Below are 16872 nucleotides of genomic sequence, written 5' to 3'. Positions count from 1 at the left end.
TCCAAAAAGCGAGGAAATTCTCCGTGTTGTTCTTCCTGTGGAGGAATTCAGTCAACATCGTGCTGGGAATACACTCAAGAACACGATGGGGGGAACTCGAAATAGTGAATCCAGTGTGCGGGGGGGGGGGATTCCCTAGACAGAAAACCCTTTGGGCAAATCGTGACTCACACCTGCATCGAGGGCATAGAAAGTAGAACGACTGAGTTAAAGTGGAACTTTGCAATTGTGGTAGTCTTTTTCACTTCGTTTTTTGTCCTCTAGGGAGCTCCCCCTACTGTTTTGGAGTACAAAAAAAGCCGTAAAACAACCATCACAGTGACTCCAAGCTGTTAACGCTCACATAGAGTGGTCCTGTTGCACATATATGTTAGCTATGGAGGTCTGATTAGCTTGTTTTTATGGTCAAAAAGCTCCTAGTTGCTGTAAACGAGCCGATAGAAATCCTCTTTTCTGACGGTGTTCCTCAGCCGCGATATTTCAGACTCAACTCTCACACCCAAGAAGACAGAGTGTCTTGTGATTGGCCAGTACCCGAAAGTGACATATTCAGCACACCCGCTCTCAGAAGCGCAGCTCCCCCTTCTGGAACGGTGGATGCACTGCTACTTATTATCAAAACACTGTTTTAACAATGTTTAAAAACATTCATGAAACACCTCCACAACGGACGTTATTCTTCTTCTGCGGTTCAATGTACGCAACCGGATGTGCCCGGACTAGTGCCCGGAGCAGGACGATCTGCTGTTCCGGAGAACCGGTGTTTACGTAACCGGACCGTGTTTTTGTCAGAGATCTCACTGAGCCCGAGATTACAATAAAACACAGCGTTCTCAGCAGTGGCTGAACTGCTTGTTTAGAACCTTCAGGGCTTCTTAAACAAGGTAATGACGCAGATACACACTAAAAAAACTTCCTGTCTAGGTCCGCTTTAAATCGGGGTGAAAATCATCGTTCCAACTGTAGCTTTCACACGACATAGACATAGAGGATGCAACTATAAGGAGAACACCATTGACAAATGAGACTCTTAATTATCCTCGGGTGACCCACATACGCTGACTTTCCAAACAAGCATCGACCGGATAAACGACTCGCTCTTTCCCCCACCTCGACGCTACACACTGTACAGGAAGCAAGAATTAAGAATTCTGACTCGGGGCTGTAGGCGCTGTGTTCCGCTGTCAGAAAATGCTGTTCTCCAGCCCAGAAAAAGAGCATTGGGGCAGATCAGCGCCCTGGATCAGAGCAGGAAATCCAATCCATCTCCTTGAGGTTTGCCCCCGTCAACTGCATTCTCTGGCTCAGGAAACCCAAACAACTCAATGAGCCTCTGATAAAATAAAGAATGATAAATCAGAGTAGGAAGTGCTGCTGCGAATCTGCCAGAGGAAACTTTCTCCGGGAAAAAAAAAACAAAACTCTTGGCCTTGTTGAGCTGCAATTTAAAACAAAATCAGATCTTTACAGAAGCTGAACAGGGTTACAAGAATATGGCTCCTTTAATTCCATCAATACAAAACATTATTTACCTGAATCTGATCCTATCATCGTGACATTTATGGCTCGGGGGGGGAGTACAGTCAGTGGCTCGTGGAAGAACACGGGCCCCCACCCCTTTGGTTTGATCCACCCCTCCAGCAGCACCACTGACCTTTCTTCTCCAGAGCCGTTTACACAATTATTAGGCGGTGAAGCTTTTACGAGGGGGAAACGAGAAGAGAGAGACGCTTTGATGGAAGCTGCGTTTGGCTCGGAGTTAGACACCACTTTCATGGCTAAATCCAGACGTAATCCATAAAGCCAACCAGCAGAGGTTCTCCACACCCCACCTTCTGCTCCTCCTGCGCTGAGTCCTTTCTTCTCTCCCGGTCCATATGTTACCATCTTTAAAGGCGCCACATGTAAGAATGTGGCCAAAAACGGTTACTACATTCAAATTTCAAAAATACCGAGGTCTTTTAGGTTTCGTTTTCTGACGTAACTGGCAACCCGTGGTTGCTCGGCAGCTGAGCCACCAGTGTAAATATCCTAAGAAAGTCAAAGCAATTTTATAAAGAAGAAAGAGAAGATGCCAGAAATCAGCAGGCTTATATATCTAATCTATCCAATGATGGAGCTGCTGGCCAGAAGGAAAAGCAGAAGACCACAGAAGATGGTTCATGGGATGTTGTGAAGGAGAACATGGCGACTGTTGGCGTAACGCGAGATAAGATGGAGGCAGACGTGTGCAACACTTTTAAAACGTTTGTGTTTTTTTTATAGCTTATATAAAAATTAGCTCCACATGCAAGTCCAGTTTTAGTCAGACTAACATGTCTAAAGTCCTGCTTTAGTCAGACTAACATGTTTACATGTAAGTCCTGTTTTAATCAGACTACCATGTCTAAAGTCCTGTTTTAGTCAGACTAACATGTCTAAAGTCCTACTTTAGTCAGACTAACATGTCCACATGTATTTTTAAAGTCCAGTTTTAGTCAGACTAACATGTCTAAAGTCCTGTTTTAGTCAGACTAACATGTCTAAAGTCCAGTTTTAGTCAGACTAACATGTCAAAAGTCCAGTTTTAGTCAGACTAACATGTCTAAAGTCCTGTTTTAGTCAGACTACCATGTCTAAAGTCCTGTTTTAGTCAGACTAACATGTCCACATGTATTTTTAAAATCCAGTTTTAGTCAGACTAACATGTCGAAAGTCCTGCTTTAGTCAGACTTACATGTTTACAAGTAAGTCCTGTTTCAGTCAGACTAACATGTTTACATGTATTTTTGAAGACCAGTGTTAGTCAGACTAACATGTTTACATGTATGTTTAAGTCCTGCTTTAGTCAGACTAACATCTTTACATGCATTTTTTAAGTCCTGTTTTAGTCAGACTAACATCTTTACATGTATGTTTAAAGGGTTAGGGTTAGGAAAACGGAGGCCGCCGCCATCTTGTGCCGACACGCAAAAACCTGAAAGTGACAAAGCAGACAGATTGTGCTGTTTTGCTTTTTGAAGTGATTTCCGGCGTTCCATTGTTCACCTTTTCAGTCTCACCGTCAGATATCGCGCAATTCTTACAAAAACCCGGACCATGTATGGTTCTTGAACGCGGAGCTAGCTCGTCTGCCTCTGCCGCTGCCAGAGTTCCACTCCTTCAACAAAGCAGGCCGTGCATTCTTGTCATCGTAAAACGGCTCAGTCACACAAACAAAGCCATGTTATAAACTGCGTTGGCTCAAAGTGATTCTTGTTTTCCAGAGCATTCTCGCTCCGTTCAAACGGACTCATCCCATAAACAAAGAACACACGAACCCCCCTTTTAAAGCCGCCATTTGGCCAAATCCTCACTTTCCACAGTAAAGCAAAGACAGAGCGACACAGAAAAGACTTTGCAGCCTTCGTTGCTTACTTTGAAGGATATTAAGCCGCTGTAGCTCGAGAAAACTGTAGACTTAAGGGATTCATCAGCTTGCGGGTTCTCTGCTTGTAATTTTGGGCTTTCCAGAAACGACACTGCTTGCAGCATCTGTCGTACCCAATAATATTCAACTCTCCTCTTATTATTTTTCTTTCTTCTTACAAACGTCTACCTCTGATGAGCGCGGTCAAAGGTCGCGCGGCTGTAATTAGGCTAGCGCGGCCCCGGTCGCCGTTCCCCTCATCGAGGGGGGAAACTGACTCCAGCTGCGAGCGAGTGTCAGAAACTGCAAACTCGGCCTCAATGAAACGGCCTGTAAAGCACGTCTTCATCGTCTCATAACGTTGATTTATCGTTTCCCTGTCGCTGCGATGGCTCGCTGGCGCCCCCTTTACAACTCCCCCCCTTTGCATCTGCAGATTTCCACTTTTTGGGTCAGTTTTTGAGTGGGGTCATATTTACATGCAAGTCCTGTTTAAGTCAGACAAACATGTCCAAAGTCCTGCTTTAGTCAGACTAACATGTTTACATGTAAATCCTGTTTTAGTCAGACTAACATGTCGAAAGTCCTGCTTTAGTCAGACTAACATGTTGACATGTACTTTTAAAGTCCTGTTTTAGTCAGACTAACATGTCGAAAGTCCTGCTTTAGTCAGACTAACATGCTTGCATGTAAGTCCTGCTTTAGTCAGACTAACATGTTTACAAGCAAGTCCTGTTTCAGTCAGACTAACATGTTGACATGTATTTTTAAAGCCCTGTTTTAGTCAGACTAATGTGTTTACATGTATTTGAAGTCCAGTGTTAGTCAGACTAACATGTTTACATGTATTTTTAAGTCCTGCTTTAGTCAGACTACTATGTTTACATGCATTTTTAAGTCCAGCTTTAGTCAGACTAACACATTGGCATGCATTTTTAAAGTCCTGTTTTAGTCAGACTAATGTGTTTACATGTATTTTTTACGTCCTGTTTTAGTCAGACTAAAGTGTTTGCATGTATTTTTAAAGTCCTGCTTCAGTCAGACTAATGTGTTTACATGTATTTTTTACGTCCTGTTTTAGTCAGACTAATGTGTTTACATGTATTTTTTAAGTCCAGTCAGACTAACATGTCTAAAGTCCTGTTTTAGTCAGACTAACATGTTTACGTGTATTTTTAAATTCCCGCTTTCTTCGCTCCCTGAAAAAAAAAAACCTTCAGTTTCCATCACATCAATAATCTTGCTGCTAAAATTCAAACGACCACACTGCGAGAGACAAACCTAACTCAGTCGATATGTTAGCGAGTGAACTAAATCGGCCAGTGGTTCCCTTTTTATCTGACTTCTGTGCATGTTGGAACAGCCTCCACTCGTCTGGGCTGATGATCCAGGAACAGGGAGGTGTTTTTGTTTTCCACATGAAGCTTCACTCAGAGTTTAAAGTATTTATAACGCTCCCCGAGGACGACATTACAGCTAATGGGGGGAGATACGGCCAAACAGATGGGAGGTGACGTGTGCTGCAGAAGCCCCGTAACGCTGTCTCTGGAAATGTGATATGTACTTTTGATTGTTTAGGGGCCAATTTTTGAAGGGTAAATCACATATACCCCCCCTCATTTCCCCACAAGTTCAGTAGATCAGTTGTGAGCCAAATAACTCCCCACACTGAGGATAAGGATTAGATAGTTGAGGAAAGGGTCAGAGATGTCGCGTGAAATCATGAAAACCTTTAATTTCTTATGATCAAATGTCTTGAATTGTGAAGGAGAAATAAAAACACAAACAGACACACGGTCCAGCTTCGACAGCATAGCACAGATATTGTATTGAGTTATAGAAAGGTAAATATACAGCTATTTACATCAACTGCTCTGCAGTTTAACATCTCCAAGAATTCATGATATTTAACCTTGTTTTTTTTTTGTTTGTTTGTTTTTTTAAATAATGCATCCCTGCATTTGATAGTAAAGCACCACAGTTGTTGTTTTTGTTATAATTATTATTATTATTATTATTATCTATTTTTGATGTGTTCGTGTTTAAAGGGTCAGTTAAAAATAGGAAAGACTTAGCACCATTTCACATACACTCTAAGAAATAAGGGTTCCAAAAGGGTTCTTCTACAAGGGTTGAGGTTCTACCTGGAACCATTAGCTTCTTTAAGGGTTACCATTAGGGTTTTTGGTAACACTAATGGTTCCAGTAAGAACCATTTTGATCCAGAGAACCCTTTAAACCCCCTTTCCTGAATAAAGGGTTTAAAAAGGGTTCTTGGTGGAACCCTCCAAGAGGGTTCTTCTAACCTTATACGGTTCTACTTCACACTTTTATTTCTAAAGAGTGTACGATTGTTTGCCAACTGACGCCAAACTGGAAGTAAAAATAATTTGAATCGGCACCAGGACGAGACTGGAACATTAGCTTCTTTTTGGTCTGAATTCGTTGGCTTCAGGTCTTTGATAGAACATGGTGTCAATTTAGTAAATAATGTTCCCAATCGGAGGGAAATAGACGGTAAACATCAGGTTCACACGAGTGAGATTGACAGCTACTATCGTCCAGATATCGTGAGGTGACATCTGTGAAGAAAATCTCAACAAGACCTTAGTTTTCCCATCATTTGAACCGGGTCAAGAACTTCTTCAGCGTCTGATGTCTGATAATGTTTTAAAGGCGCCATCTGTAAGAATGTGGCCAGAATCGGTTACTACATTCAAATTCAAAATACCGAGGTCTTTTAGGTTTTCGTTTTCTGACGTAACTGGCAACCCGTGGTTTTTGTTAACTGACCCTTTAACGTCTTCTTCTGAAAGGCACCGCGTAAACACGTGTTTCGGGTCCGACGGCCGCCGCTCGAAACACATCAGAACCATCGTAAAAAAAAAAGAAGCAAAATTGCTCCATAAATGATTGCACATTTGTTGTTTTTTTGTGATTCCTGTTAAGTGAATTTAAGTCCCTGAAAAGTAGGAATACCTAGTACAGCACAGAAGTACAGAAGACATTTGGCTCCACAAACAAAGGAAGTCATTCAACATTCTTTCCTAATTGTGTGTGCTGCATTAACCTTTTTTTATTTTAAGATTTCTTTTGAAATGGGGGCAGTCCATGTGTTTTGGAAAGGGGTCGTACCTATGTTCCCCAGGTCCTATGTTCCCGGGTCCTATGTCCCCCAATCGGGGGGAACATAGGGTTTCTGGATTGGGGTTGGGGTTTGGGTTAGGGGTAGGGTCCTATGTTCCCCGGGTACTTTTGGGTGAACAGCGGGGAACATAGAACCCTTTTTTTTAGAGAAAGGGTCCTATGTTCCCCGGTCTCATACAAAGCGGGGAACATAGGACCCTTTGGGTGAACAGCGGGGAACATAGGACCCTTTGGGTGAACAGCGGGGAACATAGGACCCTTTTTCAGAGAAAGGGTCCTATGTTCCCCTGTTCCCCGGTCACATACACAGTGGGGAACATAGGACCCTTTGGGTGAACAGCGGGGAACATAGGACCCTTTTTTAGAGAAAGGGTCCTATGTTCCCCGGTTCCCCGGTCACATACACAGCGGGGAACATAGGATCCTTTTTCAGAGAAAGGGTCCTATGTTCCCCTGTTCCCCGGTCACATACAAAGCGGGGAACATAGGAACGGGGAACATAGGACCTTGGGAACATAGGACCCGGGGAACATAGGACCCGGGGAACATAGGACCCGGGGAACATCGATACGGTCCCTTTTGGAAACCATGGTCTGTAGCTCTCTGGGATGAAAGGAAGGAATAAAAGCACCAAACTTCCTCAAAAGTCGTTCGTTCTTGGGGCAAAGCAGTATCCACGGCAAAAAAAAAAAAAAACATCCATCCATCCATCCTGTCCGTCGTGTTCTCACAGGACGCTCGGCGCCACCAGGTATCCGTTGAACGTGATGTAAACGTCCACGTCGTCGCTGTAGACGGCGTTCTCCCGCTCCCGCTTGTAGAGGCGCACCCACACCTCGTCGTTCAGGGCCAGGTCCAGCATGACGCTCTGGCTCTGCATGATGGAGCGCTCGCTGGGCTGCGCGTACAGGATCACCTGCTCCTTGTCGTTGTGCATCAGGTGCAGGTAGGTCTCCTTGAAGTTCCACGTGTGGATGTTGACGTTGAAGAAGTAGACGCCCGGCGCGTAGCAGTAGAACTTGCCCTTGAACATGTTGAAGTGGCCGTGGACGTTGACGAAGACCGTGTCGAACACCAGCGCCTGGTAGTAGTCGATGCTGTGCAGGGCCTTCCGGCGACCCACAGAGAAGGACGACTGGGGGATCTTGCAGGCGTCTCCGGGGGCCCCCGCTTGCCCTTTGCTGCCTTTGAGGCCCGTGGGTCCTCGGAAGCCAGCGGGGCCCTCCAGACCCGGCTTCCCAGGCGTGCCCTTGTCTCCTTTCTCGCCTTTATCACCTGAGGAGACGAGATACAAGACAGTCAGTGAGGCTTTATTGATGATATGTGGTGAGTTGGGGAGCGTTCCGAAACACAAACAGTGCGGAGCCCGGAGTGTTTGAAGACAAAAGAGGGGCTGATGATGTCTGGAACATGAGAGGAAGGCAATTATCTTGTCGCGAGGAGATGAAGGTGTGGATTAATCCCAGGTGAGGCCTGTGAGAGCTTGGACTTGAGTTTGGCCAGGTTTGAATTAGTTTTGTTTATGTAGAGGTTGATATTGCAGTTAAAAACGATGCCAAGATTTCTCGTTCTTGAGGTTTACATGGAGGGGTGGAGTGAATTTGGACCATTAAAAAGGGCTTAAAAGGTGTGTTGTTGTGCAGATGGTTGGATGACATCCAGTCTCTGATGGCTGTGAGGCAGGTATGAAGAGTGGAGATGTTGTTTGTGTGTCATCGGGTTCGCAGAACAGAATCTGAGCTGAGAGGGTCGCAATCTAGAGATAAAGGATTTTGGCTTTAAATTGGACGTTAAAACTAGTTTTTAATCGTGATCGAGACGATTTTGGCTTGTGATACTGAAAATATGAATGCAGCAGAACACGCAAAGCAAATCAAGGGCTGCCCTTATCGCGTCGCAGCTTCTGCTGTTCCCACGCCACGCAGCTCCAATTTTCCCTGGATGCAGTCTGAACAAGCAAACGACATGATAACTAACCAAACCAAACCAAACAGCACTGGAGAAACAAAAAAACTTTCATTATATGTAATGTACGAGCTCTATAACACCACAAAAAGTAAACAAAAGTACAAATATAACTGTCAGTTCTAACTATAGTTACTTGTATTCCGGTCAGTAACTTTGTTTGCATAAATCTTAAACCCCTTAAACCCCTTCAGCCCCTTCTCGGTGGACCGTAGAAAACGCGATCACGGCTCTGTCTAACAATTCAACTGCCTCTGCACTGCCCCCTTGTGGACGCTCTGCAGCCATAGTTCAAAGCAAGTTCATTCGCGCACGTGTTAGAATCAGTCGAATATGTTGTTTTGGACCTAACCGGCTCTTAAAAGTGATTTTTATGAACCGTACATCATCCACTGCACAGTCTAAAATAATGTCTCGTTAAGTGGACGAGTGACAAGTTCTTAAAACATCATCCTCATATCAGCATGAAGCAGAACGATAAAGAGACGAATGTATTTTCCTCACACAACCGTTTTTGCAACGAAATTCAAAGGCGACGTGTTTGGTAAGCCGTGAAAAATCACGTCGTGTAAATAAATAAATAAATGTTTAGGTCTTTGAGGCTTGGAATCCCTGCAGAGAGAGAGGCTCATAAGTGGGTAAAAAAAAAACACACACACAGGAAGAGGCCACAGCACTGAGCCATCGCCCGCCATAACCCGACATTTCCTGCAGACCGGAGGTAAAGATAGCCTCATCCTCCCCAAACATCCACAGGGACCAATGTCCTCAGTTAAAAAAACCCCTGAGGTTGAGATTGACGTCCATATAAGGCATAACCTGGCATGAACTTTGAGGTTTTTCTTCTCTAGTTCACCGTTTGCAAGCTCAAGTTGTTTTAAGGTTCATCCTTTTCACACTCGACCTGCCACGACTGCTCCTAAATTCACTTTTTTTTACCGTGAAAAATCGCATTAAATAGTTAGATTTCTGAGTAACTTTAACCCTTAAAACCTGAAATGTATTATTCTATCTTTGGATAATTGAGGCGCTTTTCCAGTGTACAGTTCCAGCACCGCTCGCTTGGTATGGTTTTTCCATTTCTATAGTAACCGCTTCATCACAGCACGGCTGCAGGAAATTGTGCACGAACGTCGATTTTACGTGACACAAACACAAACTATTGACTTGTAAAGCAGTTGTTTTTGGTGCAACTGAATCATTTAAAAAGATTTGTTCGCAGAATCCTTCGGTATCTGTGGGATTGCGATGACATACGGACGTTTACAATTACAATACTTCACCACAGTTTTTACGTGTGTGTGTGCACTTTTTCTTGATCTTTTCTTGTTCTCCACAAGCACAACATCATTTCTTTGAGAAAAGCTTCCACCTGCCCGCGTTCCCTCCAGTTTAATCAGCCTCAGTGAAGACACCTGTGGCTCAATTACCTGAGCTCAGAGTCTGGCCCATGACAGGTGTTTGTGATTGAGGGTGAGGTTATAAGAAGCCACTGATGCAGTCTGTGAATTGGCTGAGGGACTGTGTTGAAGCAGTTGCTTGTACGTTGGTTTGATTTTTTTGGGTGGGCCCTTTGCTTTTTCTTCCGTTTTACTGTCCTCTTATTCTGCACGAACCGTTGTTTAATTACATCCAAGCCCTGCAAACCACACGAAGGGAAAAGTCCCCAGTGTTTGTCAAACGCTGAAGTATAAATGCATTTTAAAGAACCGGGTTAAAAAGCGGGTTATCCTGAACTTTTATGTTCAATAAAGGCACGCAGAACCCTCTTCAGGGCTATATATGCCTCATATAATAAGTGTATTTGTAGCCCAGTGGGAAAGTACTGATCATTTTAAGGGTATCGATTGAGTTATTTGAGTGGAAAAGTTCAATTTGATGCCTTGAAAACAGCGTGCATGCATCTTGTGCATGTTCTTTTTTGTGTAGTTATGCAATTGGAGCAGTTTCCAGGTTGATCCTGGGGTTAAAACGCTCTTGGTATGCGCCGTTATCAAAGGAGCAGCAGATAAAACAATCCGAGTGACGACGCGTCGCTGTTTCTGGCTGCTGCGAGTCTGAAATCAAAGACACGTGTGCTCACAAATCTCGCTCTCGAGCTTGTGATTGTGTAACAGTTTTGACATAAGTGAAGAAAAAACACTTGTATTTTTAATCACCCTGTCCTTGCTCCTCGCATTTGTCTTCACCTCCTCAAAGTTTCGATGTGAAACACAAATAAAGCTTTATATACGCTAATCAGTCATATCTGTCTGACCAATAATTTTCAAAAACATGCGTAAAATTAACCTGTGATATGAAATTCACAAAAAAAAAAAACCCTCTTAAAACTGCTCAGAAACAGGCACAATGGGAATTAGGTCACAATAGTTTGTCATCTTTAAGTGATTCCAGACATTTAAAAAACACAAAAAAAGTCAATGACTCAGTGGGAATTTTGCATCACTTGCACCAAGGCAACCAATTAGCAACAATGCGCTTCTGCCAAATAGCAAACAGAAGGGTTCAGAAAGAAATATCGCCCTAATCCCTTTTCCTCTATTTTAGAGCGATTGGGCAATTTGTCAGTCAGTTACTCGCCCAAAATAACCAAAGCCAAAATTGCAAATATGTCTGAATCACATGGGAAAGAAACACAAATGTGCAGATTAGACTGAGTACACGTGTTACTTTCCCTTTAGCACATGTAAGTTGTATTAAAATGATTAAAAAGACGATTTTGCACCATTAGTCTTGCTACTGGTGAAGAATGAAATAGAGAAACTTCTGCCGGCCGACGAGGTTTTATTTTCGTTGCAAGGAAAGGGTCGATCTTCACAGGAGAGATCCTTGCTGGAAAAAGGCCCGGAGCAAAGTTAAAACTCCGCATTTATGTCTGAGCAGCTCCCCCTTCGCATTCCTCCAATAGACAAAGACTCTACCTTTCCAGACGGTGCTTTCACACCACTTTGCCTACTGTAGATATTGGGGAGCTGGCTCCCTGCTGGTGTGGGACGAAGGTGCAGGCTAGACAAGGAGACAGTCTCCTTTAAGGTTCGACTTGTTGGTTCATACCTTTGAGGATGGTCATGTTGATGACCGTGCGGACCTCGGGCATCTGGTATTGACCCGTGGCCGCCGAGGGCTCCTGCGGATCACAGCACCGCCGGCAGTGTCTGGACGGTGGCCTGGAGGGGGAGGGGACACAGCAAACCAGGGGGAGGAGCAAAAGCAGCTTGGCGCCCACCACCAACATGACTGTCGCGACCTAAAGAGACGAGGGGAGGGAACAAAAAGGGAGAAAAGTTACGGTTGAGTTGAGGAAATGGAAATGGTCCCTGCCAGATTTTGGAAATAAAAAGTTCCAGACATTGAAACAAGTCCACATCACGATCCGTTGGCTGTCCGATCACAGTCACACCCCCATGCTACCCTTAAGAGAGGGTATTATGGAGTTATAGATAATGGGTGGGATTGGTGGCTATTTTGAACTTCCAGTAAGCTAAGATATTGTGAAATCCCTGAGCTCAAACTAAGACTTTGAGGTTTATCTCAAACACAAGAGACAGAAATCCTCCGGCCAAAACATTTAATCAGTCAGTAAAATTCATCATAAACTCTTGTAAAAGTCAGCAGACATGCAGGTTTCTCAAGCAACAGCTGTTTCGATCAGACCAGAACGCACCGCTGCCAAAGACGCGTTGTGTTGCGGTTATGGCTAAATTCCATTGTTCGCAGTGCCGCGAGCCAAACTATTGTAATGTTTATTCTTAAAAAGCAACAGCGCTCACTGGCACTTTAGACTCTGGAGGTTAAGCAAACACCGGGATGAACTCCCTGGCACGGCATCACACACACACACGGATAACATCTCGCCAGCTCATGTAACACGGTAGATCTGAGGGATTCTCCTGGTTAAGAAAATGAAGGAAGGGGAAAAACAAGCTGGATTGAAAGTGAAAGCCAGAGATTACAGATGACTGCTGTGATCAAACGGGATCCAGAGGTTTTCAATTCGGCGACGGTGAAAACCGATATGCTTGAAAGGAAAAGGTTTAAGAGGCCACACACACACACACACACACACGTTTGTATAGCATTCGTAGTGAGGACATACAATGACCCTAACCTTAACCATCACAACTTGGTGCCTAACCCTAAAACCGGGTCTTAACCCTGAAAAAGCCAGAATGTGAGGACCAGCCAAAATGTCCTCACTGCCTCGGTTATATACGTTGTTTTTGGTCCTCACAAAGATACCCATACAAGAACACGCGCACACACCTGCGTGAAGTGGATGTAAAAACATCACCAGTGATTTGATACTCTCAGAATGAAGATGCAAACATTCTCACGCATTGTTCAAGGGTATTGTTCGCCGCTGAAAGTCCCTACACACTGTGAACCTGGACACCAACAACCTCAACTTTTGCACCCAATTGAATCCTAATGGAACTGTGTGAAGTCCTGAAGCTTCCTGACAAGGATATAACAACAAATACGCACATAAACAACTTTAACACGGACATTAGCTCAAGATCCGTCCATTTTTTACGGCTTCATCCTCCCAAATGAGGGTTAGAACGTCCTCATATTGGGTGTTTTTGTAGAAAGGCCCAATTGCTCCAAAGGCAAGATATGTCAGATTATCACGGATTATTGCCATGTCTTGTTTTGGGGGCAACTGGCAACACAACTCAAAGTATGACCCCGACCAATCGCTGCTTGGATTCCTAGATCATCAGGGTCGTTGTTGTCCCTTGAAGAGACGTCAAAGAGGTTGAGGTGCTGTTGCCAAAAAGTCAAGAAAACGCTTTTTTGGGGGGTCATTATTCCATCTTATATCTGGATGTTACGTAGCGTCAGTGCACTCTGTCATCCTCTGTGTTGGAGGAGATGTCGAACTAGGCAAGGAAATTCTCGCCAGCATGTCATGGAGCATCCAAGAAATCTGTACTCTACGCGTCTGTCCGACACTGGAAACTGTCTCTTGATAATTGGCCTAATTGATGTCCTCTGATTCCGCCATGACATAAACCCTGACCATAACTTCGACCGGCCAACCCCAATTAATTGATAAACTGCTATTTGTCCACAAAAAGAGTGCATGATTTTTCCCGCACTTTTCACAAAATGTAAAAAAAAAAAAAAAAAACGTCTGCAAAGAGAGAAAAAGTGATGAACGAGAAATGTCCCGGGGATTTTACAGTGATGGATGAATGTTAACATCTGAGATGATGGATGGAAGCGGGAAAAAAACGAAAATGGGCTCAACCTCTGCCTGCATTTTTCTATCCAGCTACTGCTAATAAAACATTATAATGCGAGTTATAATCCAAAACGGCTTTCGCTGTCGACGCCAGCCAAACGTCAGAGGATATATTTCTGCAACATGTTACATGAATTGCTTCTGATTTATTTTCCCCCCCCCCCCCGTTCATTTTTGTCAATAGTAACGAAAAGACGGCCTCGAATCTGCACGAGAACTGTCAACGTTCCTTTGAAACGGACCCGGAATCCTACGTCTGTCAGTATATTTTAATAATTGCATGTTTCGTGTTATTTCTGGCAGGGGTGGAGTGGGTGGAGACGAGTGTTATGGGTGACGAGTGACAGAAGGATGGCAGTGAAAGGGGAAGGTCCAATGGATACAGGATGTTGAAGATGGAGCTGCAGGGCAGGAGGAAAAGCAGGAGAGCACAGAGACTGTGATTGGTTGCGTTGCTATCTTTTTACAGCTTGTGGAAAACGGACACCCACATTTCTACACTGAACAACTTGGTAGAAACTTTACTTTAGAGTCTTTAGATTAACCCCGTTGACTCCCATCAGTCTTTGGCCTATGGAAGGTTGTTTGAATGGGATTGAAACCTTCTTGTTGTGAGGCACGAGTGTCAACCGCGTTAAAGCCAATAAGCGTCTCATTTGAGATTGATTTTGAGTCTGGAACCTCCCATTTTCAAGAGGTGAGACCAACAGACTTGGATCAAAACGCCTCTGTACGCAATCGACAGACTAACTTGACCCTTTTGTGTATTCAAATGAGGATGTCTAGACTCAACTTGCACCAGACTAGAACAACCTGCACGATCCTACCTCTGTGTGCGCCCCCCGATACCTGCAGTAGACAAAGGCGTGTGAAAGCACGGCCTGGAGGGGGCAGACCCCTGCAGAGAAAGGCATATGAGAGGGGTGTTCCTAAGGTATAAAAGTTTAGCTCTCGCCGTGCTCTGGGTCTCTTTCTTCAGCTACGACCACTCGTTGGTAGATTGACCTTTTGGCACGTGGCGCCACCTACCACCAATCATTGCAGTCAGTAGAGTCTCAGCTGCCGAGCAACCACGGGTTACCAGTTACGTCAGAAAACGAAACCTAAAAGACCTCTGTATTTTGAATTTTGAATGTAGTAACCGTTTTTGGCCACATTCTGACATATGGCACCTTTAACCAATCAGATTTGATGCAAAATCACGCCTCCTACATGTGTTAGGACAGTTAAGGATTTCACTTTTAATTGGGTTAATAATATTTCTCGCAGAAATAGCTCTGTCGTGTCATTTCCTGGGCTTGCGTCAGACATTTTCCGTTTTTTTTTTTTGTCGAGCATTAAGGAAAAGGACAGTTATGTTTGTCCGCCGCTAGCTGCCAAAGGAAACTCGAGCGCACAACATCTGCTGATACAACCAAGTCGGGAACTATTTGGCTCGAAGCTTTTTTTTCTCCCCGCTTATCAAACGCAGCGTGCTGACTCGCTGATTTCTCAGACATCTGTCAAACATGCTTAGACACAGCGTTGGCTCTGCTTCGACGTCGCACACGCGGCGGATGTGCAACATGCGATGCACGGAACCTATGAAGGAGTTTGCTTTATTCATTGTTCTGCCGCGCGTTAGCAAACAAGTCGCCTTTGAGGGTTAGCGTCGGTTTATCTGTGCACAGAGACGTGATTTTAATGGGGTCCATAAAGCAAACGAGAGCATTTTGAAATACCAGTGTTGTCAAACAAATGCAGCCTCAGCTGTGCAAGAACGCTAATAAAAAGAAAACAGAGAAGAGATGTTGCAGCAGATTGGACAAGGTTCTCGACAACCGTTCTTCCTCAGAGATCATCGACAACAGAAGTTCCAGAATTCCAATTTTTTTTTCTCCCTTTTAGCACAGATGGGTCTGCCATTTTTAGACTCGGATCAATGGTTTTTATGCCATGACATTTCATTTTTATATTCCCATTTAAATCGTTTATATGGTGTCATGACTGATACAATGTCCTTATTGTCAAATTTAAATAATGTGACTGTAACAACAGCCAGTCGATTGGAAACTAACTGCATAAGGAAGTTACAGAGAGTCTGTTTTGCTATGAAAGTCCAGCAATCTTGTTGTTAAGGTCACTGAATCTGACCTCTGACCTCCAAAGACATGATCATACATGGAAGGAAACACCCTTTGTAGTAAGATGTGACCTGCTCGGCATTCCGTAGCGCGGTTCCAGTATGCTAATTAAATGTTGAAATCCAGGGTTTTTCCACCGCTGATGCTACAAACGCGCCTAATGTAGCACTAGTTATCGCTTTACTTAGCAAAAGTCGTACTTTGAATAAGTTTGCCCGTGTTAAGGGAGTTGTTTTCGTAGTCGCGCCGTTGCGATGTATCGCGGAGACGTCCTGTATGCTACATGCGGTCAAAATCCTCGACTCCTGCTTTGCATTCGAAGGTCGAAATCGCCAATGTGCGACAGCCAGAGCTGATCGTAATAAGACATTTACAGCGCAGTAAAAAGTCATAATTCAACCCGATCCAACTGCGCAAATCCCACAAAAATAACTTGCCATGAACGTAACTCAGAGCACCCTCTGCTGGCCCGACAAGGTAATTACTTCAGATGGTCAGAAATGCTTCTAGGCTGTATGATTTGAACTTGAATGAGATTTTTAAGGTCAGATTAGTTACACGTTACAGTACCCTTTAAAACTACAGGCATATACAGTATGTGTGCATCACGATAGCGTTTCATGGGCTCCGAAGGAAGGTTGTGTGTTCGATTCCTGAGTGATAGAACATGGGTGTGAACGGAAAGCGCCATATAGATACAAAACCTCCAAAACATCACTTTTCATAAGTTCTCGTGGGCGCACCACACGGGTCCCACGACCCCCCATTTGAGAACCGCTGCATGGAAACTTTTGCATCATAGAGACGAGTTTTACCTCATCGTCAGCCGTGGACATGATGGTCAACACACACACACACACACACACACACACGCACACACGCACACACGCACACACGTGCAACAGTCATAATGAAATCATCTGAGAGAGAGAGAGAAGCCACGTCTACAACGCCGCATTGGCAGCCGTGAACGCACCCTTTTTTTTTGCAGCATTAACGCA

At 44.2% G+C, this 16872-nt stretch overlaps 1 protein-coding gene across 1 annotated transcript; it reads right to left on the bottom strand.

The window, feature by feature from the left end:
• Positions 1 to 7262: 7262 nt before the first annotated feature.
• On the bottom strand, positions 7263 to 11906 carry c1qtnf6b (C1q and TNF related 6b; the record flags this gene model as incomplete). The annotated part of the gene is made up of 3 exons (XM_083905609.1): positions 7263 to 7810; positions 11555 to 11747; positions 11901 to 11906. The coding sequence occupies 3 exons, from the start codon at positions 11904 to 11906 to the stop codon at positions 7263 to 7265; spliced, it is 747 nt and encodes a 248-aa protein (XP_083761735.1).
• Positions 11907 to 16872: the final 4966 nt, after the last annotated feature.

Source organism: Microchirus variegatus (assembly GCF_963457635.1).
Source record: "Microchirus variegatus genome assembly, chromosome: 19".
Lineage (NCBI taxonomy): Eukaryota > Metazoa > Chordata > Actinopteri > Pleuronectiformes > Soleidae > Microchirus > Microchirus variegatus.
Note: the sequence above shows the minus strand (reverse complement) of the source record. Positions and strands in the feature narration are given on the sequence as shown.